The sequence below is a fragment of the Balaenoptera ricei genome, chromosome 1 (assembly GCF_028023285.1).
Source record: "Balaenoptera ricei isolate mBalRic1 chromosome 1, mBalRic1.hap2, whole genome shotgun sequence".
NCBI lineage: Eukaryota > Metazoa > Chordata > Mammalia > Artiodactyla > Balaenopteridae > Balaenoptera > Balaenoptera ricei.
In genome coordinates this window covers 165,990,154-166,016,195 of record NC_082639.1, presented here as the reverse complement: position 1 = coordinate 166,016,195, position 26,042 = coordinate 165,990,154, and the positions used below count along the sequence as shown (strand labels likewise).

General features: G+C 37.1%; 1 protein-coding gene across 1 annotated transcript in view; it reads right to left on the bottom strand.

Annotated features, from left to right (window-relative positions):
- Positions 1-26,042, bottom strand: part of CATSPERE (catsper channel auxiliary subunit epsilon) — a 264,815-nt gene that overhangs the window by 5,203 nt on the left and 233,570 nt on the right. Inside the window, exons 18-21 of the mRNA XM_059940988.1 lie at positions 24,033-24,132; positions 18,583-18,669; positions 13,504-13,661; positions 1,946-1,999 (exon numbers count right to left, since the gene is read on the bottom strand). Of these exons, the coding sequence (XP_059796971.1) occupies positions 1,946-1,999; positions 13,504-13,661; positions 18,583-18,669; positions 24,033-24,132 (399 nt within the window). The remainder of the gene's footprint in view (positions 1-1,945; positions 2,000-13,503; positions 13,662-18,582; positions 18,670-24,032; positions 24,133-26,042) is intronic.

Genomic DNA, 26,042 nt, shown 5'->3' with positions numbered 1-26,042 from the left:
AGAAGTTATGATAGTATTGAGAAGTTATGAGAGTGTTGACAGTGTCCAAGGCATGACTGTGGGAGTGGATGGCCAGAGTACAGTGCAGGAGGGGGGCACCAAGGATTAGGAAAGGCCACGATGGTGGGGCTTGATGTGGAGATGAAAACAGGATGGCATTGAATGAAGGGGAGTTTGGAGGGGATGAAGCAATGAGGACAGAGAAAGGACAGGGGTATAGCAGATTATATGAACCTCAAAGAGTAAGTGTTTAAAAAAATTGGGGGGGTTTGTTTTTGTTTTTTTAGAAGAACCAGAATGAATAATAATCTGGGAGTGGTAATGGTGCTCTGAGGCACAGATAGAGAGCTCAGAGGACAGGATTTAGGTGAGTTTGCTGGTTAAATGGTGGCAACTCCAAAGGACACAGTGGAAAATTGAGGAAGCGGTTGAGCACTGGGCCAGAAAGCAAAGAAATAGTAAAATCTTTGCCTCCTACAAACTGATCTTCAGCCACTGTTTGCTCATGAAAAGGTCTCTCTTACTAGGAAGATGTTCAGCACCAGCTAACCCCTGCTCTGCCTCTGGACCCTTCAGGGCTCAGGCGTAACAGAGACTGAACTGCAGTCACTAACCTAAAGGACTGTCCCCTATGCTGCACCATATTCTCTGGCTGCTAAAATCCAGCTATAAGGGGGCTTCCCTGGTGGCACAGTGGTTAAGAATCCGCCTGCCAATGCAGGGGACATGTGTTCAAGCCCTGGTCCAGGAAGATCCCACATGCCCCGGAGCAACTAAGCCCGTGTGCCACAACTAGTGAGCCCACGCTCTAGAACCCGCGAGCCACAACTACTGAGCCTGCGTGCCACAACTACTGAAGCCCGTGCACCTAGAGCCCGTGCTCCACAACAAGAGAAGCCACCGCAATGAGAAGCCTGCACACCACAATGAAGAGTAGTCCCCTGTGCACCGCAACTAGAGAAAAACCCGCACGCAGCAATGAAGACCCAACGCAGCCAAAAATAAATAAATAAATAATAAATAAATAATAAATAAATAAATAAATTAATTAATTAAATAAGTTGCATGTTTAAAAAGAAAAATCCGGCTACTGGGAGGTGAGCTGGAGCAAATAGGTGAGATGCACTTTACTCCCTCCTCTCCTCCCTAACTCACCAACTCCCCCCTTCTGTTGGTGGATACTTGGGTGGATGTATGTTCTTAATATTCATCTAAGTCAAACATAACAAATCTAATGAGAAAGAGAAGTTCCTGCAAAAAGGCTATGCATGTTTCCTAAACTTTCCTAGAAACCAGGCATGGCTTATCTCATTTGCAGATTATTCACACCATTAACCTCCGATTAGCACAAAAAATTGAGGAGTCAGTAATATTCAAAGTAGGGCCATAAGTAACTTAAGTGTTTGTGGTCCACTCTTGTTTAACATTTTCCAAAACAAAAAACAAAATAAAAACACAGCACAGAGAAGCAGAGTCATCTGCCGTTCCAACATTTGTATTACGACTTTTTACTCTGCTCTCCAAGGAAACTAAAGCTGAGTCCAGGGAAATGCTTTTACTACCCGTTCCCTGTATGTATTGGAATGATGGCCAGTGGTCAAGGGCTGACTCAGGGTCATTGGGGCACAGCCACTGTCTCCTCCCTGTCCCCACTGCTGCAGTCTACCATCTGCCCTTAGGTGGAGTTGAAAGACGCTTTTGATTGGGAAGACAATGGCTGTTGAAGGGGATGAACAAAAGGGGACCCAACTGCAGCAACAATTTTCAGGAATTCCTACTTGCTGTATCCCTGGTTTAGTAGATACATCCAATTTTTAGGATGTCACATATAGGACAGAAGTATTAGTGTCCCAGGAAGATAGGGGAGACATGTGTTTCCTTTTTAGCTGCCACCATATCCTTTACAACTTCCCTCATTAAAGCCTGATTAGGCACCAGTCATTACCTGGGAATCACTCCAAAGGTCTCTATTGCAAATATAGTGGTGAGGTTACAGAAACTGCAAATTAGAAAAAAAAATTAAAGATTAAATTAAATACAGTGTATTACAAGACTCCCTGCACATCTCTATGGTAACAACCAAATCATGTATAATCTTAGTTAAGGTGTCATTTTCTTTTTTATTTTTTCTTTCAAGATAGTTAATAATTTTATTATTACTAAAAGAAATTTATATCAAACTGAGCATTACCTTCCATTTTACAGAGAAAAATCTCCACTACAGAGTAAGGAATGAGAATTATTAATGATGAATTGTGTAATTTCATTTAAATCACATCTATATGACAAACTATCAAGTTGGTTATTTAGTCTATGAAGAATTTGATATATTTATAAATCAAAGGCCTTTATAATTAAGAAAATTGCTATATTTAAATATATACTCCCTTCTTTGTTCTGCTGATAATTTCACTGCAAAATCACGGTTGGTAGACTGACATCAAGGAAGACTTGCTAAGAATTTTGTTCCCTTAAGTGGACAACTTCACTAATTTCATTAGCTTTTTTTTTTTTGAGTCTTTTTTTTAAATTGAAGTACAGTATAGCTAATTTACAAGGTTGTGTTAATTTCAGTGTAAAGCAAAGTGATTCAGTTATACATATATCTATTCATTTCAGATTCTTTTTCCTTATAGGTTATTATAAAATATCTAGTATAGTTCCTTGTGCTAAACAATAAGTTGGTTGTTGGTTATCTATTTTGTATATAGTAGTGTGTATATGTTAATCCCAACCTCCGAATTTATCCCTCCTGGCTCTTTTCCCTTTGGTAACCATAAATTTGTTTTCTATGTCTGTGAGTCTATTTCTATGTTGTAAATATGTTCATTTTTATCTTTTCTTTTTATTCTTTTTTTTTTTTTTTGGATTCCACATATAAGTGGTAGCAATATGATATTTGTCTTTCTCTGTCTGGCTTACTTCACTTAGTATGATAATCTCTAGGTCCATCCATGTTGCTGCAAATGGATATAACATCTTTATCCATTCATCTGTCAATGGACATTTAAGTTGCTTCCATGTCTTGGCTATTGTAAATAGTGCTGCAGTGAACATTAGGGCACATTTGTCTTTTCAAATTATGGTTTTCTCCAGATATGCCCCTGAGTGGGATCCCTTGATCATATGGTAACTCTATTTTTAGTTTTTATAGAAACCTCCATACTGTTCTCCATAGTGGCTCTACCAATTTACATTCCCACCAACAGCGCAAGAGGGTTCCCTTTTCTCCACACCCTCTCCAACATTGTTATTTGTAGACTTTTTGATGATGGCCATTCTGACCAGTGTGAGGTGATACATCAGTGTAGTTTTGATTTGCATTTCTCTGATAATTAGTGATGTTGAACATTTTTTTCACGTGCCTATTCGCCATCTGTATGTCTTCTTTGGAGAAATGTCTATTTAGATCTTCTGCTCATTTTTTTTTTTTTTTTGTGGCTTATTCCTTTTTTTTTTTTTTTTAAAGAGTGCCTGACTTATTTATTTATTTATTTATTTTATTTTTTTGGCTGTGTTGGGTCTTCGTTTCTATGCAAGGGCTTCCTCTAGTTGTGGCAAGCGGGGGCCACTCTTCGTCGTGGTGCGAGGGCCTTTCACTGTCGCGGCCTCTCTTGTTGCGGGGCACAGGCTCCAGATGCTCAGGCTCAGTAGTTGTGGCTCACAGGCCCAGTTGCTAAGCGGCATGTGGGATCTTCCCAGACCAGGGCTCGAACCCGTGTCCCCTGCATTGGCAGGCAGATTCTCAACCACTGCGCCACCAGGGAAGTCCTTCTGCTCATTTTTTGATTGGGTTGTTTGTATTTTTAATATTGAGCTGCATGAGCTGTTTATATATTTTGGAGATTAATCCTTTGTCCATTGATTCGTTTGCAAATATTTTCTCCCATTCTGAGGGTTGTCTTTTCGTCTTGTTTGTAGTTATCTTTGCTTTGCAAAAGCTTTTAAGTTTCACTAGGTCCCATTTGTTTATTTTTGTTTTTATTTCCATTATTCTAAGAGGTGGATCAAAAAAGATCTTGCTGTGATTTATGTCAAAGTGTTTTCTTCCTATGTTTTCCTCTAAGAGTTTTATAGTGTCTGGTCTTACATTTAGGTCTCTAATCTATTTTGAGTTTATTTTTATGTAAGGTGTTAGGGAGTGTTCTAATTTCATTCTTTTACATGTAGCTGTCCGGTTTTCCCAGCACCACTTAGTGAAGAGACTGTCTTTTCTCCATTGTATATCCTTGCCTCCTTTATCATAGATTAGTTGACCATAGGTGTGTGGGTTTATCTCTGGGCTTTCTATCCTGTTCCATTGATCTATATTTCTCTTTTTGTGCCAGTACCATATTGTCTTGATTACTGTACCTTTGTAGTATAGTCTGAAGTCAGGGACTCTGAGTCCTCCAGCTCGCTTTTCTTCCCTCAAGACTGCTTTGGCTATTCGGGGTCGTTTGTGTCTCCATACAAACTTTAAGATTTTTTGTTCTAGTTCTGTAAAAAATGCCACTGGTAATTTGATAGGGATTGCATTGAATCTGTAGATTGCTTTGGGTAGTATAGTCATTTTCACAATATTGATTCTTCCAATCCAAGAACATGGTATATCTCTCCATCTGTTTGTATCATCTTTAATTTCTTTCATCAGTGTCTTATAGTTTTCTGCCTACAGGTCTTTTGTCTCCCTAGGTCGGTTTATTCCTAGGTATTTTATTTTTTTTGTTGCAATGGTAAATGGGAGTGTTTCCTTAATTTCTCTTTCACATTTTTCATCATTAGTGGATAAGAATGCAAGAGATTTCTGTGCATTAATTTTGTATCCTGCAACTTTACCAGATTCATTGATTAGCTCTAGTAGTTTTCTGGTGGCATCTTTAGGATTCTCTATGTATAGTATCATGTCATCCGCAAACAGTGACAGTTTTACTTCTTCTTTTCCAATTTGTATTCCTTTTATTTCTTTTTCTTCTCTGATTGCCGTGGCTAGGAAATCCAAAACGATGTTGAATAATAGTGGTGAGAGTGGACATCCTTGTCTTTTTCCAGATCTTAGAGGAAATGCTTTCAGTTTTTCACCATTGAGAACGATGTTTGCTGTGGGTTTGTCATATATGGCCTTTATTATGTTGAGGTAGGTTCCCCCTATGCCCACTTTCTGGAGAGTTTTTATCATAACTGGGTGTTGAATTTTGTCAAAAGCTTTTTCTGCATCTATTGAGATGATCATATGGTTTTTATCCTTCAATTTGTTAATATGGTGTATCACATTGAATGATTTGTGTATATTGAAGAATCCTTGCATCCCTGGGATAAATCCCACTTGATCATGGTGTATGATCCTTTTAATGTGTTGTTGGATTCTGTTTGCTAGTATTTTGTTGAGGATTTTTGCATCTATATTCATCAGTGATATTGGTCTGTAATTTTCTTTTTTTGTAGTATCTTTGTCTGGTTCTGGTATCAGGGTGATGGTGGCCTCATAGAATGAGTTTGGGAGTGTTCCTTCCTCCACAGTTTTTTGGAAGAGTTTGAGAAGGATGGGTGTTAGCTCTTCTCTAAATGTTTCACAGAATTCACCTGTGAAGCCATGTGGTCCTGGACTTTTGTTTGTTGGAAGATTTTTAATCACAGTTTCAATTTCATTACTTGTGATCGGTCTGTTCATATTTTCTATTTCTTCCTGGTTCAGCCTTGGAAGGTTATACCTTTCTAAGAATTTGTCCATTTCTTCCAGGTTGTCCATTTTATTGGCATAGAGTTGCCTGCAGTACTCTCTTAGGATGATTTGTATTTCTGTGGTGTCTGTTGTAACTTCTCCTTTTCCATGTCTAATTTTATTGATTTGAGTCCTCTCCCTCTTTTTCTTGATGAGTCTGGCTAATGGTTTATCAATTTTGTTTATCTTCTCAAAGAACCAGCTTTTAGTTTTATTGATCCTTGCTATTGTTTTCTTTGTTTCTATTTCATTTATTTTTGCTCTGATATTTATGGTTTCTTTCCTTCTGTTAACTTTGGGTTTCATTTGTTCTTCTTTCTCTAGTTCCTTTAGGTGTAAAGGAACCTGCATCCCATAGGTTTTGGATCGTCGTGTTTTCATTGTCATTTGTCTATAGGTATTTTTTGATTTCCTCTTTGATTTCTTCAGTGATCTCTTGGTTATTTAGTAATGTATTGTTTAGCCTCCATGTTTTTGTGTATTTTACGTTTTTTTCCCTGTAATTGATTTCTAATCTCATAGTGCTGTGGTCAGAAAAGATGCTTGATATGATTTCAATTTTCTTAAATTTACTGAGGCTTAATTTGTGACCCAAGGTGTGATCTATCCTGGAGAATGTTCCGTGCGCACTTGAGAAGAAAGTGTATTCTGTTGTTTTGGGATAGAATGTCCTATAAATATCAATTAAGTCCATCTTGTTTAATGTATCATTTAAAGCTTGTGTTTCATTATTTATTTTCATTTTGGATGATCTGTCCATTAGTGAAAGTGGGGTGCTAAAGTCCCCTACTATGATTGTGTTCCTGTCGATTTCCCCTTTTATGGCTGTTAGCATTTGCCTTATGTATTGAGGTGCTCCTATGTTGGGTGCATAAATAATTACAATTGTTATATCTTCTTCTTGGATTGATCCCTTGATCATTATGTAGTGTCCTTCTTTGTCTCCTGTAATAGTCTTTATTTTAAAGTCTATTTTGTCTGATATGAGAATTGCTACTTCAGCTTTCTTTTTTTTTTTTTTTTAATTTTATTTATTTATGGCTGTGTTGGGTCTTCGTTTCTGTGTGAGGGCTTTCGCCAGTTGCGGCAAGTGGGGGCCACTCTTCATCGCGGTGCGCGGGCCTCTGACTATCGCGGCCTCTCTTGTTGTGGAGCACAGGCTCCAGACGCGCAGGCTCAGTAATTGCGGCTCACGGGCTTAGTTGCTCCGCGGCATGTGGGATCTTCCCAGACCAGGGCTCGAACCCGTGTCCCCCGCATTGGCAGGCAGACTCCCAATCACTGCGTCACCAGGGAAGCCCTTCAGCTTTCTTTTGATTTCCATTTGCATAGAATATCTTTTTCCATCCCCTCACTTTCAGTCTGTATGTGTCCCTAGGTCTGAAGTAGGTCTCTTATAGACAGCATATATATGGGTCTTGTTTTTGTGTCCATTCAGCAAGCCTGTGTCTTTGGTTAGAGCATTTAATTCATTCACGTTTAAGGTAATTATCGATATGTATGTTCCTATGACCATTTTCTTAATTGTTTTGTGTTTGTTTTTATAGGTCCTTTTCTTCTCTTGTGTTTCCCACTTAGAGAAGTTCCTTTAGCATTTGTTGTACAGCTGGTTTGGTGGTGCTGAATTCTCTTAGCTTTTGCTTGTCTGTAAAGCTTTTGATTTCTCCATCGAATCTGAATGAGATCCTTGCCGGCTAGAGTAATCTTGATTGTAGGTTCTTCCCTTTCATCACTTTAAATATGTCATGCCACCCCCTTCTGGCTTGTAGAGTTTCTGCTGAGAAATCAGCTGTTAACCTTATGGGAGTTCTCTTGTATGTTATTTGTCATTTTTCCCTTGCTGCTTTCAATAATTTTTCTTTGTCTTTAATTTTTGCCAGTTTGATTACTGTGTGCCTCGGCGTGTTTCTCCTGGGTTTATCCTGTATTGGACTCTCTGTGCTTCCTGGAATTGGGTGGCTATTTCCTTTCCCATATTAGGGAAGTTTTTGACTATAATCTCTTCAAACATTTTCTCGAGTCCTTTCTCTCTCTCTTCTCCTTCTGGGACCCCTATAATGCAAATGTTGTTGTGTTTAATGTTGTCCCAGAGGTCTCTTAGGCTGTCTTCATTTCTTTTCATTCTTTTTTCTTTATTTTATTCTGCAGCAGTGAATTCCACCATTCTGTCTTCCAGGTCACTTATCCGTTCTTCTGCCTCAGTTATTCTGCTATTGATTCCTTCTAGTGTATTTTTCATTTCAGTTATTGTATTGCTCATCTCTGTTTGTTTGTTCTTTAATTCTTCTAGGTCTTTGTTAAACATTTCTTGCATCTTCTCGATCTTTGCCTCCATTCTTTTTCCGAGGTCCTGGATCATCTTCACTATCATTTTTCTGAGTTCTTTTTCTGGAAGGTTGCCTATCTCCACTTCATTTAGTTGTTTTTCTGGGGTTTTATCATGTTCCTTCATCTGGTACATAGCCCTCTGTCTTTTCATCTTGTCTATCTTTCTGTGAATGTGGTTTTTGTCCTACGGGCTGCCGGATTCTAGTTCTTCTTGCTTCTGCTGTCTGCCCTCTGGTGGATGAGGCTCTCTAAGAGGTTTGTGCAAGTTTCCTGATGGAAGGGACTGGTGGTAGGTAGAGCTGCATGTTGCTCTGGTGGGCAGAGCTCAGTAAAACTTTAATGTGCTTGTCTGCTGATGGCTGGGGCTGGGTTCCCTCCCTGTTGGTTGTTTGGCCTTAGGCGACCCAACACTAGAGCCTACCCGGGCTCTTTGGTGGGGCTAATGGTGGACTCTGGGAGGGCTCACTCCAAGGAGTACTTCCAAGAACTTCTGCTGCCAGTGTCCTTGTCCTCATGGTGAGACACAGCCAGCCCCCGCCTCTGCAGGAGACCCTCCAACACTAGCAGGTAGGTCTGGTTCAGTCTCCTCTGTGGTCACTGCTCCTTCCCCTGGGTCCTGATGTGCACACTACTCTGTGTGTGCCTTCCAAGAGTGGAGTCTCTTTTCCCCCCAGTCCTGTCGAAGTCCTGCAATCAAATCCCTCTAGCCTTCAAAGTCTGGTTCTCTAGGAATTCCTCCTCCTGTTGGCAGACCCCCCAGGTTGGGAACCCTGACATGGTGCTCAGAACCTTCACTCCAGTGGGTGGACTTCTGTGGTATAAATGTTCTCCTGTTTGTGAGTCACCCACCCAGCAGTTATGGGATTTGATTTTATTGTGATTACGCCCCTCCTACTGTCTCATTGTGGCTTCTCTTTTGTCTTTGGATGTGTGATATCTTTTCTGGTGAGTTCCAGTGTCTTCCTGTCAATGATTGTTCAGCAGTTAGTTGTGGTTCCGGTGCTCTCACAAGAAGGAGTGAGAGCACGTCCTTCTACTCCTCCATCTTGAACCAATCTCCCTTCCTATGTTTTCTTCTAGGAGTTTTACAATATCCAGTCTTACATTTAGGTCTTTAATCCAGTTTGGGTTTATTTTTGTATATGGTGTTAGAGAATGTTCTAATTTCATTATTTTACATGTAACTATCCAGTTTTCCCAGCACCACTTATTGAAAAGACTGCCTTTTTTCCATTGTATATTCTTGCCTCCTTTGTCATAGATTAGTTGACCATAGGTGTGTGGGTTTACCTCTGGCCTTTCTATCCCGTTCCACTGATCTATATTTCTCTTTTTGTGCCAGTACCATATTGTCTTGATTACTGTAGCTTTGTAGTATAGTCTGAAGTCAGGGAGCCTGATTCTGCCAGCTCCATTTTTCTTTCTCAAGATTGCTTTGGATAATTGGGATCTTTTGTGTTTCCATACAAATTGTAAAATTTTTTGTTCTCATTCTGTGAAAAATACCATTGATAATTTGATAGGGATTGCATTGAATCTGTAGATTGTCTTGGGTAGTATAGTCATTTTGACAATATTTACTCTTCCAATCCAAGAACCCACTATATCTTTCTATCTGTTTGTATCATCTTTGATTTCTTTCATTAGTATCTTATAGTTTTCAGAGTGCAGGTCTTTTGCCTCCTTAGGTTGGTTTATCCCTAGGTATTTTATCTCTCATAATTTAGCATATTGCTTGGAATGAGACAGGATTTAACTAAATAAACATTAATAATATGATTTCACCTATCTTCATGTGGGAGAAGAGACAGGAAAAGGACTTAGTTTTATTGAGTCCTTGCTATGTGCCCAGCAAAGTTAGGGATTTTTATCCAAGTTCTTCATTTAATCCTCTGGATACTATAAGATAGCTATTACTGACTCCTTTCACAGATAAATAAGCTCAAAGAGACTAAACAATTTGCTTAAGACTAGATGTTACTAGTGGCAAAATTAGGACTCAAACCAAAGTAGACTCTCTAGCATAGTGTTCTCAAGGTCCATCGATGTTGTCTCAAGTGGTAAGCTTTCCTTCTTTTTATGGCCAGATAATATTCCATACCACATTTTCTTTGTCCATTCATCCATCGTTGGACACTTATGTTATTTCCATATACTGGCAATTGTAAATAATGCTGCAATGAACATGGGGGTGCATATATCTTTTTAAGTTAGTGTTTTTGTTTTCTTTAGATAAATATGTAGGGGTGGAATAGTTGGATCATATGATAGTTCTATTTTTAATATTTTGGGGAACCTCCATACTGTTTTCCATAGTAGCTGCATAAATTTACATTCCTACCAACAGTGCACAAGTGTTCCCTTTTCTTCACATCCTCATCAACACTTATCTCTTGTCTTTTTGATAATAGCCATTCCAACAGGTGGTTTTGAGTTGTATTTCTCTGATGATAACTGATGTTATGCACCCTTTTATGTATGTCTTCATGTATGTCTTCTTTGGAAAAATGTCTAATCAGGTCCTTGGCCCATTTTTAAATTGTTTTGTGTTTTGTGTTTTTTTTTTTGCTATTGAGTGGTATGAGTTCTTTATATATTTAGATATTAACCCCTTATCAGATATATGATTTGTAAATATTTTCTCCCGTTCTGTAGGTTTCCTTTTCATTTTGTTGATGGTTTCCTTTGCTGTGCAGAAGCTTTTTAGTTTGATGTAGTCCCACATGTTTAATTTTGCTTTTGTTGCCTTTGCTTTTGGTGTCAAATAAAAACAAAGTGCTGCAAAGACTGACATCAGGGAGCTTACCACCTATGTTTTCTTCTAGGAATTTTATGGTTTCAGGGCTTATGTTCAAGTTTTTAATCCATTTGGAGTTAATTTTTTGTATGGTGTAAGATAGTGGTCTAGTATCAATCTTTCACAGGTGGCTGTCCAATTTTCCCAAAACCATTTATTGAAGAGAATGTCCTTTCCCCACTGTATATTCTTGGCTCTTTTGTCATAAATTAAGTGATTGTATATGTGTGAGTTTATTTCTAGGGATTTCTATTTTGTTCCATTGATCTATGTGTCTGTTTTTATGTCAATACCATACTGTTTTGATTACTGCAGCTTTGCAATATAGTTTGGAATCAGGGAGTGTGATGCTTCCAACTTTGGTCTTCTTTCTTAAGACTGCTTTGACTTTTTGGGGTCTTTTGCAGTTCCATACACATTTTAGGATGGTTTGTTCTATTTCTGTGAAAAATGTCATTGGAATTTTGATAGGGATTGCTTTGAATCTTTAGATTGCTTGGGTAATATGGAACTTTATTTTTCTCTTCATTTTTTCTTTTATTTGAGGAGTTTTCTGCTCAGCCCCTTTTCTCATCACCCTCAATTCCTTCACTGTGGGTATCTCCTAAAAGCTCTTTTCTTCTCATAAGTCAGTTAACTTATGTGTGCTCATGGAGTCACTATAGGAGATGCCCACATTTGTGTTTTGAAAACTCTTTATCATCAGCTATTCCCTCCAACTCAAGGCCCAAATTAAAAAAAATTTTTTTTTTTTTAATCCTGACAAATCTGACTGCCGTTTTTTTTTTTTTTTTGCCAATGGACTTTTTTTTTTTTTAATTTTTTTTTAAAAATTTTATTTATTTATTTATTTATGGCTGTGTTGGGTCTTCGTTTCTGTGCAAGGGCTTTCTCTAGTTGAGGCAAGTGGGGGCCACTCTTCATCGCGGTGCATGGGCCTCTCACTATTGCAGCCTCTCCCATTGTGGAGCACAGGCTCCAGACGCGCAGGCTCAGTAGTTGTGGCTCACGGGCCTAGTTGCTCCGTGGCATGTGGGATCTTCCCAGGCCAGGGCTTGAACCCGTGTCCCCTGCATTGGCAGGCAGACTCTCAACCACTGCGCCACCAGGGAAGCCCCCAAATTAAAATTTTTAACTGTTTATAGGACATCTTCACTCAGATATGTCATTGTCCTCTCAAATGCAAAGTCAGAACTCTTAGAAAAAGAAAGACCTCAAAGAAAAACCACCTCAGTATCTACAGTGGTCAAAGAAAATACCATCATTTTTAATCACCTAGTCTAGAAAACTTGAGACCATATCAGTTCCTTCTTTTCCTTCATTTGCCACACTAGATCAATATAATATCTCTTTTCCTGATAAATATTTATTAGACTTTTTCCTTTCTTTCCACTCCTCCTGCCAACAGGGCTTCCTTTGACCCTTGTCTTGTTAATTCTACTCCTCTCATTTATCTGCAATTTATTTTCCTTTTATAAGATTCTTTATTCTCAGGCTAATTTTCCTAGAACTATACTATCATCACAACACTTCCCTAGTAAAGATACTAAAGAGACTCTCTAAGACATGGTTTGAAATTGAATTCAACATTATGAATTGCCTCGAATCAGTCTGCACCCTTTGTTTTTTACCTTCCTCACTCAAGGTATTTTCCACCTTCTTTCTTTCTCCATGAGCCATATGTTAATATTCAGCTCCATTCCATTATTAGTGTGATTTCTTTCATCTGAAGGGTCTATCTTAGTTCTCTGGCAATATAAATTCTTAATGTTCCCTATCCTCCAGGAAGTTTTCTCCTGATGCTCAAGATAGCATTGATTTTTCCCATCTCTGAATTATTATTATGCCTATCAATAATACAAATAATTATATTTGAAAAATATATCATGTGTTTGCTCTGATTTAACCTCCCTTGGTTTTATGTATACCCTCCACTCCTCCTTCCCCAACCAGTTTAATTACAAGCATCTTAAAGGCTGAGATTATCCTTATGCTCTATTTGCATCTATCATAGCAATGAAACATAGTAAAGTACTCAGAATGTAACTGTGAATCGATTAATTTAATTAATGTTTAACATGAAATCTTATCTCCCACTCCCATAGAATGTTTAACAGGATTGCTCCAAAATGAAAAAACAAATATGACAGGCATACCTTGGAGATGTGGGTTCAGTTTCAAACCACCGCAATAAAATGAATACTGCAATAAAGTGAGTCACACAAACCTTTTGCTTTCCCAGTGGGTATAAAAGTTATTTTTACACTATACTGTAGTCTATTAAGTGTGCAATAGCATTATGTCTAAAAAGAGACTGTGCATAACTTAATTAAAAAATACTTTATTTCTCAAAAAATGCTAACCATCATCAGAGCCTTCAACAAATCATAATCTTTTTGCTGGTGGAGGGTTTGAAATATTGCAAGAATTACTAAAATGTGACACAGAGACAGGAAGTGAGCAAATGCTGTTAGAAAAATGGCACTGATAAACCTGCTTGATCAAGGGTTGCTACAAACCTTCAATTTGTAAATTGAAGCACAATAAAGTGAGGTGTAATAAAATGAGGTATGCCTTTAATTGGATAGCTGGGTGGTATCAAATTAAATCAAGAAAATAAAAATTTAATTTTTAGGAACTAACGCTAAAACTATTATAATGGAACATTTATATTCACCTATAGTTTGGATCCAGGATCTTCACACGAAACACATACATTCCGGAATGGTCCAAGGGCCAAACTAAATGGTTATGGTTAGACTTGTTGATAATTTCATATGGTTGATTTAAGTCTCCTGGTTTTCCAATAGCATAAGAAAAACAGTGCTTATAGTTCTGAATAGAAAACAAAGACAAAAACCTTAAGGTCATTAGCTGACTTTAATAAACAAAATTATATACTCATATATTTATTTTGGAAAATTATTTAGAGATATAATAGTTATTCCTATCTCTTCTATCATTTTAGTGTAGTATAGTATTTTTAGAGGCTATCTTGGGTTAAAGTTTGATAAAAAGTGAAGCTTAGTGAAAGAAAATGCTGTGTTTATTTATTTGCAAACAATAATACATTAGGGTGTTGAGAATCTGTAAGCATTTAATTTCCCTAAATCGAAAACCACAAAATCCTTCAAGGATGCTTAATTTGGGACAGACACTATTTTGATCATAAGGTATGGATACAGTAGTCAAATCTTCCCCTAAGACTTTTATTTATCCCCATTACCACTGCTGTCTCTCTGTGGGTCTCATTTATTTATCTCCTGTTCCCTTTTTTAAAAGCATAAACACTATATATTTTTAAAGTCACTTTATTAAAGCTAAGGTAATAAAATAAAATCCTAAAATAATACATGGCATTTCTTCTGGATTCTTGTAGGTCCTGTATGCTTTCACACCCTACTTAAAGTCTTGCTTGTCTCTCTGTCATGTATTCTCAGTGAGGCTGAATTCTTTCTATAGCTTTTGAGTGAGTAACTCCCATTTATTCAAGTGATATTTATTTCTTGTTCTTTCCTTCATATTCTCCCTACATTTTGACATTTTTCAATATGCAGATATTGTATTCTTTCTTAACTCTACTTGGTTTTGGAGATAATCAGGAACAGTTCATATAGGTCCCTTATTTGGCTATGTATACATAGAAGTCCCTTCTATAGCTCTCTCATTTTATCTTTATTTATATATACTCCAGTATTTACCCTCCCGTTTGAGAATTTTTTTTGAAGGTGAGTATTGCCTTCACACTGAAAATTCCTCTACTTTCCTTCTTAACAGGTCATTTTCTTTTACATAGGTGAATCATTCCATAATTATATTTTAATTATAAGTCCCATCCCTAAAACTCTTAATGATGTTTTACAATTTCATGGAGTGTTACTGTATGTCTTGATAAACTGCAAAATAATTCTTCTATCTCTCTCCTTTATCACATTTACTATTATTTCTTCCCTTTGTCTGCCTTTCTACTACTTTACTCTCTGGCACATTTATAAAGCAATATGTTAGGTGTAGATTAATGAAAAACAAGTAAGAGACTCATCATTATTATTTTTTTCTTTTGAACATCAAAAAATTCATTTCTGCCTTTATTTGTATGTATGTACTTGTTTATTTATTTTTGAGATATAATTGACCTATAACATTATATTAATTTCAGGTGTACAACATAATAATTCAATATTTGTATATATTGCAAAATGATAACCACAATATGTCTAGTTAACATCTATCACCATACATAGTTAAAATTTTTTTCTTATGATGGGAACTTCTAAGATCTGCTCTTTTAGCAACTTTCAAATATACAATACAGTATTATTAACTACAGTCACCATGTTGTACATTGCACACTGATGACATTTATTTTATAACTGTAAGTTTGTACCTTTTGACCACCTTCACCCATTTCACCCCCTACCTGTGGCAACCAATCATTTTTTGATGCACCCTAACTTGAAAACATGATATGTCTTATTATTATTATTTTTTTGTTGGTGGAGTTTCTTGTAGGCCAACACGGGCCTGGGAACTTCTTGTTCTACCAAGTGAGTTAATACATGAAACCATGAACTTAATTGAAAGAATATGTGGCACATACTAAATATGTGCAGGAACTGGACACATATCCTCACAGCAATGTATTGCTGATAAGGACACATTCATCTTCTATCATTACATGTATTTTTTGTGTATAGACACCTGGGAATATTTATATTGTTTCCAACTTTCTACCTAGTTATTTCCTGATGTGAAAGATGATTCCCACTGATTGTTGCTCCTATTTTTGTCATGCCTGATATTTCCTATTGTAGTAACAGACTTTTTTTTCCCAATTATTGTGTTTTTCCCTTTTCTTTTTAAGTTGAAAGCCCACTTGATCAAGCTATATAGCCTCTAAGAAAACACATCAGCCCTGGCCTCATGAATTACAATTCTTTTTTTTTTTTAACATCTTTATTGGAGTATAATTGATTTACAATGGTGTGTTAGTTTCTGCTTTATAACAAAGTGAATCAGCTATACATATACATATATCCCCATATCTCCTCCCTCTTGTGTCTCTCTCCCACCCTCCCTATCCTATCCCTCTAGATGGTCACAAAGCACTGAGCTGATCTCCCTGTGCTATGTGGCTGCTTCCAACTAGCTATCTATTTTACATTTGGTAGTATGTATATATCCATGCCACTCTCTCACTTAGTCCCATCTTACCCTTCCCCCTCCCCATGTCCTCAAGTCCATTCTTTATGTCTGCATCTTTATTCCTGTCCTGCCCCTAGGTTTTTCAGAACCTTTTTTTTTTTTAGATTCCATATATATGTGTTAGCATACGGTGTTTGTTTTTCTATTTACAATAGCCAGAACAGGAAGCAACCTAAATGTCCATCGACAGATGAATGGATAAAGAAGATGTGGCACATATATACAATGGAATACTACTCAGCCATAAAAAGAAACAAAATTGAGTTATTTGCAGTGAGGTGGATGGACCTAGAGTCTGTCATACAGAGTGAAGTAAGTCAGAAAGAGAAATACAATTCATCTTTAGCCAAGGACTTCTCGGATTACTATGTCAGTCATGTCCAGAAACTCAACTCACATCCTGAGTTATAAGTATGTAGCTAGCCATTCATAACCCACATTCTCCCTTTCCTTCTCAAACTCCAACATTAACTTGGAAGAACCTGTGAAAATGCCACTTTTGTTTACGAGTCCTTCAGATTTTCTCTTGAGAATTTACAGTCTCTAGAGCTACTTCACAGATTTTTATGCAAGTGTCATTCATCCTTGTAGAATCAGGACTATGTAGCAATCAGTGCAGCTCCAAGAATTGGAAGGCTATTTCATTTCAGTTATATGTTTCAGGAAGAGAGCACCTCTGATTGCCATGTTGAATAAATATACAGTGACACTCTTCAGTAAGCATAGCCTTACTCACTAGGACATAAATAGTCTTTGCAGGTACCTGCCTTCTACTATATTCAGACTCTAGACTGAATCCACCCTTTTAGTGGTGAGCTTTTTGTCTCTCATATGGTAGAACTGAACACTTAGGGCCTGGTGTGGCCACTCCAGAATCTTTATAGAATGTAAGCCACTACTTCAATGTTTCTTAAATGTGGTCCCCAGATCAGCAGTATCAGCATCACCTGGGAACTTGTTAGAAATGCAAATTCGGGGGCTTAGCCCCAGATCTGATGAATCAGAAACTTTGGAGGTAGGGCCCAGAGATTTGTTTTAGCAAGTCCTCTAGGTGATTCTGATGACACCTCGAGGTGATTCTAAAATTTGAGAACTAGTGCACTGTATCATACCGATTGAGGCAATCTCCAAGACTGTTAATTATCAGGTAGCTCATTCCTTCCTAGGACTATGTTATTTTGTCATATCTTATAACATTTGGGTGCCCTTTGTGAGATTCTGAGTAAGAAGGTCACTTACATTTACCCTCAACCCCAGATTCTTGGATGTCCTTCAACAAGAAGTTAGAGGGTAAGTTTTGTTTTTAACGGATTCCATTACTAGTTTACTTCCTTATGATTTTTTAAATAGCAGAATAATACTCTTTGTAATAGGTGGGTGACCTATAATTAATGAATTAGTTCCACAAATATTTATTGAGCACCCGTAATGGGTTAGATGCTAGGGATACACCAGTGAACAAAACAAACAAAATTCCCTCCCCTTATGGAGCCTACATTTTAGTTGGGGAGCCAGATAATAAATAGGATAAATAAATAAACTATATAATGTGTCAGAAAGTTATAAATGCTAATGACATTAAAGAAAATAGGGAAGGGAGATAGCAACTGTCATGGGGTGATGTTTAACTTTTTTGGTAGAGTGGCCGGGGAAGTCTTCATTGACCAATTGATTTTTAAGTAAAGACCTGAATAAAGGCATTAGCTAGTCATGATGGGGGTGCAGTGGGGATGGGGTGCAGCGAGTCCTGCTGGCTTTGTCATAACTCTAAGTGACATGGGAACCATCACATGCTTTTGAGCAGAAGAGTGGCACGTTCTGATTTATGTCTTAGTAGGATCAGTCTTGGTGCTGTGTTGTGGATAGATTCATGGTGGGCAAGCCTGAAGCAGGGAAACCATTTAGGATGCTATGGCTATAACCCAGAATTATGTTACTAGGAAGATAGGGAGTGGTGGTTGGAAAATGGATGGTTTGGAGTTGGGAATACAGAGGGAGATACATATCGTTTGTATATATCTCTATCTTGACATGTATAGGTTCTGATGTAGAAGCAAAATAACATTCTTATTGTAGGGTTTACATTTTACAGGCTGAAGTACCTTATATGTCACATTTTATTCATGAGATATGAGTTGATTTGCCAAATAACATAAATTAATTTCAATTTAAGAAAATTTACTTGAAAACAGTATAGGCTTGATAACTGGCATTCAGAAATGCTCTTTTAGTTACACAAGATTGAAACTTCAGGCATTTTTTAGAAAGACTCAGTCTCAATGCTTTAACATGTTTGTCAGATATTTAATAATCTGCAAACAGATTTTCAGAAGAGAAAATTAAAACAAAATTGTTAGTAATGCAGGGGCAACAGAAGATCAAATAGAATTAAGATGAAGCATTTTAGAAATTATAATATAATCCAATAGAAAAATTGGATTTGATTTACAAAATTAAATTTAAACACAAAGTGTTTCGATTAACTACTTAATACTAAAACGCCAAGTTAGTTATTATAAATAAACAATTTGCAAGGTAATATTTTTCTTACCTCAGGTCCCCAGGCTTCTTCTAACGGGAGGCGCTTGTTAAGCTCAGTCAGTGACTTCCATGTCTGAGCTTCGTGCAAACAACCACTCTGTCAAAAGGTTTTATATATATAGAAAGATTTTATATATATATGTTTTGTATATCAATTTATTTCTAAGTATTTAATATAGTTTAGTGCTGTTGAAAATTATATATCTAATTTTTAAATTATTTAAATGTTTGCTGACATACAGAAAAACAATGGACTTTTGTATATTGACCTTGTACAGAGAGAACTTCTTAAACTCACTTATTAACTTTGTTTCAGATGAACAGTCATGTTATCTGTGAATATGAGTTTTATTTCTTCCTTTCCAATCCTTATACTTTTAATTTATTTGTATTGTTTATTGTTTACCTTATTACAGACATCAGGAACAATGTTGTATAGAAATGGTTAGAACATGCCTCCTTGTTTCATTCCTGATTTCAGAGGGAAGGCGTTCACATTTTCACCATTAAGTATGATGTTTTATACAGGTTTTTTGTAACGACATTTTATTAGGTTAAGGAAGTTACCATTTATTTATAATTTTCTAAGATTTATTTTAAAAATAATGTTATGTATGGGTGATAAATTTTTAATCAGATGACTTTTCATCAACTGTTGTAATAATCTTATGCCTTTTCTTCTTTATACTGTTAATATAGTGGATTACTTTGATTTTCAAATGATATCCCCAACCCTTAATTTATGAAATAAAGAAAACTTGGCCTGGATGGATTATTATTATTATTATATTTATTTGTTTTTATTTTTGGCTGTGTTGGGTCTTCGTTGCTGTGCGCAGGCTTTCTCTAGTTGTGGCGAGTTGGGGCTACTCTTCCTTGCAGTGCACAGACTTATTATCGTGGCTTCTCTTGTTTCAGAGCACGGGCTCTAGGCACGCAGGCTTCAGTAGTTGTGGCTTGTGGGCTCTAGAGCGCAGGCTCAGTAGTTGTGGCGCATAGGCTTAGCTGCTCCGCGACATGTGGGATCTTCCCGGGCCAGGGCTCGAACCCGTGACCCTGCATTGGCAGGCGGATTCTTAACCACTGGGCCACCAGGGAAGACCTGGATTATTTTTTAATAAGTTGCTGTATTTGATTTGCTAGAATTTTGTTCAGGTGTTTTGTATCCATGGTTATGAGTCAGATTGGCTCATCATTCTCTTCTCTTAAGGTCCTCATCAGGTCCTCCTGGATTCACAAAATGAGTTGAAAGTGTTTCCTCCCACCCTTATACTCTGGAAGAGTTTTTAAAAAGCTGAAGTAAAATTTTTCTTAAATATTTGGTAGACTTCATCAGGAAAGCCATCTGAGGTTAGAGTTTTCTATTTTTTGGAGGGGGGAATACAAGAAATTTTGGTGTATCTTTCAAGGCATTTGTCCATTTTATCCACTTGTCCATTGCCAAATTTGTTGATATAAATTTGTTTATAATAACCTCTATTATTTGGATTATAAAATGGTGATATTTCAATTCTATTTTTTCATTTGTCAACTGGAATAATTTTATAAAGAGATGCTTCTCCTCATTAACTGTTTGGTTGTCCATTGGTAGAGTTCATTTGAAGAAAATAGGATAAATATTTGTTTCTCTTTATTTACCAGTTTTCAAAATAAGGAATTGGTTTCCTCTCATTCTATAAAGGTGATTTAAAAAAAATCATCATGAATTCATTGATTTAATATATTTAATGAGTTTTACCCCATTCCAATAATTATTCTCCACGAAGCTCAAACTGTCCCATCTTTGGCCAGTAGAAACCTCTTGATGTTGATTTCTGATTACTTTTATTTATTTATTTTTAATTAATTTAGTTTATTTTTGGCTGTGTTGGGTCTTCGTTGCTACATGCAGGCTTTCTCTAGTTGTGACGAGTGGGGGCTACTCTTCGTTGCGGTGCGCTGGCTTCTCTTGTTGTGGAGCATGGGCTCTAGACATGCAGGCTCAGTAGTTGTGGCACACAGGCTTAGTTTCTCCGTGGCATGTGGGATCTTCCTGGACCAGGGCTCGAACCTGTGTCCCTTGCATTGGCAGGCAGATTCTTAACCACTGTGCCACCAGGGAAGCCCGATTTCTGATTACTTTTAAATGACTCTAGCAGTCCTTGATACTTCCTTGCTATTGGGTATGCCAAACTATTCTAGGCTCATCTTGTACATTTCTTCCTTCAGGTGTGGAATCAGCCATTTATCTAAGAATGCCCAGTACGTTTAGTGGGAAACGGTATTTCAAAACAACAATCTGGCTACTAAGGATACTTTCAGTTACTGATTAGTTATGTTTCTAAGGATTTTAATGGTCAGAATAGGAAAATTTTATCTCTCTCTCTATTTGATTAATAAATTTATATCCAGAGCAATATCCAATACCTCATGAGTTCATATTGAGTCTTATTAGAATTCAAGATTTTTGTCTAACTTCTTCTATCTTAACATATGTATCTTCTTGCTTTTACAGCAGAACACTTGGTGAGGAATGGTAGTATTAGAAAATGTCATTATTACACATTTGTTTTATCTCACATTATACACCTCAAAACTTTAGAAAAACAATACAAATATTATCACCAGTGTCATGATTACTGAAAGCACTTATGTTTTTCCCTTGTATATGCTCTTCACATTCTCCTATCATATTTTATAATTGTACTAGATCTACATTGTCTGAGAATACACCCATTATATATTACATTCTAACCCATTTAACCCTCATTTTGTTTTAGTCCTGTAAGTAACTATATACTATATTATAATGCTTCCTCCTAGTCCTTATGTTGATATCTCTTTAATATTTTTGGTTTTCTGAAGCTTCTTACATAGTAAATTATTCAGGAAGGGCTCTTGGAAACAATATTATCAGAGCTTTCTACATACTGATAGCAGTTTGTGCCATTTACAGTGTAGTCAGTTTTGCTGGATATAAAATCCTTGGCTTGTATTTATTTTCCTTTAGTATCTTAAATATTTGACTCCACTTTCTCCTGGCATACAACACTGCTATAAAATGTCTGATGATAATTTAATTTTCGTTATAAATTTCTTGCTTTTTTGCCTATATGCCCACATGGGTTGGCTATTCTGATTTGATATTCTGAAGTATATGGTATGTTCTTTCAATAAGAAGTTTGAAATTTTTTGGGGGGGGGGGTGGTTGTGTTTTGTTGAGTTATTAGTATTTGTTTTGTTCCTTTGCCTTGGTTCTCTTTTTTCAGGAATTCCATTTATTCTTTGCCTATCCTCAATATTTCTCACTTTCTCTCCAATCATTTTTATTTCATCCTTCATTTCTTTTTTACTTAAAATTTTTTCCTCTTTTAATTTCATGTATCTTGTAAGACATTATCTGTCGTTCACTTTCATTTTTTTTAAATGCTATTTCTATTGTATTCAGAATTTTAGGTTTGGAAATTATTTTCTTTCAGTAACTTAAAAATATTTTTCTTCAAAGACTTCTGGTTTTTATTATTTCTATTGAGAAATAAGCTTGAAACCTTATAGTTACTTTTTTGAAGGTAACTTATCTTTTTTGCTCTGAATACTTTAAAGATTTTTCTCTTTGTTTTTGATTTTGGAAATTTTACTGTGACGTTTTTGGATGCAGATTACTTTTTCTGCCTTGATGTCTTTCACCAGTTTTGGAAAATGCTTCTGACCAATACTCTCTCTTCTCTTTTTTTAGGACTCCAGTTCTTAGATCTTAGCTTTGGATCTCCTTTATGTTCTTTTTCTATATTTTAAATTTTCTATATTTTAAATCAGTTTATCTCTCTATGTGTAATTCTGGATATTTCCCTCTGACCTCTCTTCTAGATGGCTAATTCTCTTTTCAGTCATCACTTCCAATAGTTGAGTTCATACTTCCAGTTATTGCAATTTTAATTTTTTTTCTAGAAGTGATTAGTAGCTCAGATCTAGGCATGGATAAGGCAGAAAGATTAATGTTTAAAGTTGCGTAACACTAAACAAGAACAATACTGGGGAAAGTGACATATAGGCATTGGGAAGACAATAGCTGAAGGACTGAACTGTGGAGCTCAAGTTAGATAGGAAATGAAGAGAAGGAAAATGGGAGAAGCAGAGGGTTTCTCTAGATATCTAGAGATATCTAGATTGTGTGAGAAAAATAGGCAGAGGAGTAATGGGAAAGAGAGAGCTAAAGAGTTCAGAGACTGAAATGTTTGCATTTAAATGTAATTTTAATAGGAGGAGCTATATTGGTCGGCTTTGCTGCAATAATAACTCCAACCCTCAGGGGTTTTACACATTAAATTTTAATTCTTGATCACACATAATCCAATGCAGATGTCCCTGGTTAAATGGCTCCTATGGATGACTCTCCTCAAAAAAGTAGATTAAAAACTCAGACTTTTAAAATCTAGTGGCTTCTTGAAGTCCCTTATCCCCTTCATCCAGTTCACATCTACTCCATCTTTAATCATTGCTGTAATATATTGACATGTGAAGGAAGATGGGAAGCATGGAGGTGCATGTGAAGTTCTTAAGTACTTCATCCTGGACACATATAACTTCTGCTCATACTCCAGTGATAAGAATCAGTCACATGGTCCGACTTAGTTGTGAATGAGGCAGGAATGTGTGATGGGATGGATTTGTTTGGTCACATAATTGCAGTAATGTGGAGGGGAGTAGCAGGTGGAATTCAGGTCTCTTTGTTGTCACCCGCGTAGGTTCTACTTCTTGGAGAATTAAGGTCTCTGGTAGATGAGAAAGTTATTTTGGAAGGAGTCATCCCTGGTTTTGTATGAGATCTCTGACAAATCTCAGGAATCAATGCTGGTAACTTCTAGAGAGGCTCCATCATGATGGGAGGCCCTCAAGGGCAAAAAGCCCCACGTAGAAGGGATGGGAGTGAAGTGTGGTGATTTGGAGTAGGAACGCCTTTCTGCTGTGGCCTGCAAAGTGAGCAGGAAGAATAAAGGGGATTCACTGTGGAGGCTGAGAATGACCAGTCATGGAGGATGAAGGAAAACCAGGAGAGTGTGGGGAAAGTGAAGCCACGGTCAGTGGGTCAAATGCTGCAAAGAAGTCAAAGTGAGATGAAGCCTAGAGTGTGTCCATTTGATTTAGCACAAATGTGATGAATGTCTGAGAGTGAAATGCAGGCCCATAAATAATCAAACATTAAATACAATGTGGAGAGAAAATAAAATATGAATCAATAATTGCATCATCCTACTATAAACATTATCTTTTCTGACTCCTTTAAGTCCGTTCTATAGGACAGTGATTTCTTTTTTCATAAATGAATTTTCATAGTCATAGAATTCAATAGAGAGGTCATATTTTTTTTTCCTACCTACAGTTGACTGGTTCTGTTTTCCTTAGATAATTTATATATAGATTTAAAATGGAAAGACTTGTCTAATTGCATGCTAAATTCTATTTAAATCCAAAATGTCATACCTTCTTCATAGTGTTGTTAAAGCTATAATCATCCCTGCCATGTATTTCCCACACTATGAAATTTACTTCAACATCTTCAACATAGCCACTGTCATTGTATCTGAAAGAGACAGCGAACACAAAAATAATAGTTTAGTGCAGAAGGGCTAAAAGCTCCAGCTCTCAAGACAGATGTGCTTAGGTTTAAATCCTGTCTTTATCACTTAGCTTTGTGACCCTGGGGAAGTTACGTAAACTCTTGAAGCCTCAACTTTCTTATCTGCAAAATAATAACAGTACTTACAGTATAGGTTTCCTTCAGCTCTCAAAATAAATCTCAGGGCTTCCCTGGTGGCGCAGTGGTTGAGAATCTGCCTGCCAATGCAGGGGACACGGGTTCGAGACCTGGTCTGGGAAGATCCCACATGCCGCGGAGCAACTGGGCCCGTAAGCCACAACTACTGAGCCTGCGCGTCTGGAGCCTGTGCTCCGCAACAAGAGAGGCCGTGATAGTGAGAGGCCCGCGCACCGCGATGAAGAGTGGTCCCCACTTGCCACAGCTAGAGAAAGCCCTCGCACAGAAACGAAGACCCAACACAGCCATAAATTAAAAAAAAAAAAAAAAATTCATAAAAAAAATTGTTGAAGTCAATTAAAAAAATAAAAAGAGATGTATTACTTCAAATTGTTATGATTTTTTCTGCTACCATATGAAAATAGGGCCTTGAGAAAAAAGCTAAAGGCAGTTACTGATAAAGTCATACCTTTGAATACCAGAGCTTGACTGTTTTAAAAATGGTTACATGCCTTCCTTCTCCATCAGTTATTGCCCATTTTTCTGAATGAAATTGTCCCCCGCACCCCTTGGATGGAAATTTCACTTAGGACCTTGGTCTCAGGCAGGTTGCCTCAGTGTCTGATATATTTTCTTGCTTCACATCTCTGTGTCTATTCATAAAAAACAGCAGATGCTTCGCAGTGTCCCCTTACTCACTGCCCAGGTCTCTGCCTGACTTTGCAGTCATTCTGTCTAGCTTTGCAGGTCGGCTATAACTCACTACCATCCACCCATGGTCATAAAAAACAGTTTTTGTTCCTTTCTCACAAATTGAGAAGAAAACATTCTTAAGTGTCAGAAAGTGTTATCTGAGAAGCTATTTTGTTTCTATCTTTCATTAGTTTTTAGAAATCATAGAGATGAACTCAGGTGTGGTTAAGTGGGGATTGGTGCAGTGGTGCTTCACTTCTTTCTTGGCATGTGATGGGGGTTATAGAGGGCTCTAAATTCTAATGAGAGCTCTGGACCCTCCGCACAGGAAAATGCACACGTGTGTGGGCATGCACACAATTTTCTATACAGTTTCAGAGATTTGGGCAAAGCTCTAATTCTAGGAGCTTTGGAAGGTGCAGCATGTTTGACCGCATCTTCTGAAAGCCATCAGATTCTTGAATTAATAAAAACTAGTTGCAAAGACCTATGTTTTATTTAAAGATCTTAACTGAATTCTGAGCAGGCATCTTTTGACAATCACAAAAGCAATAAGCTACAGTGTCATCTAGTGGCAATAAGGATAAATGACATGACTCATACTTTCTGGGTTTATAATGATCTTTGATGTTCTATGTATTTCATTGAGAATATGGGACCAAAATACTTGCCTGTGTAAGCATGGCTTATTTTCATTAAACTTCATTAATGTGAGATATACTACTAATTAAACCTGAGAGATTCATGAATGTTTACATTTTGTAACTTCTCCTTACAATTTGTAACTTCTCCGCTATGGCAGTTCCACTTTGGAAATCGGGAAGGAGAGACCTCTCTGTTGATCCATTAGACACCTATGTTTTCAATCCTGTGTGGTCACTCTAGATAGCCCATTGTATTAACCTTGTCTTTTACTTTCTGTAATGTGATGCTTTAATATCTAGGGCCTTGCTTACCTTGGAGGGATGCTCCTCCCAGGGTTAACTCCTAGAGGTAGTAAACAGCTCTCCTAGGAATACCTTTCATATGCAAACCAACCAATC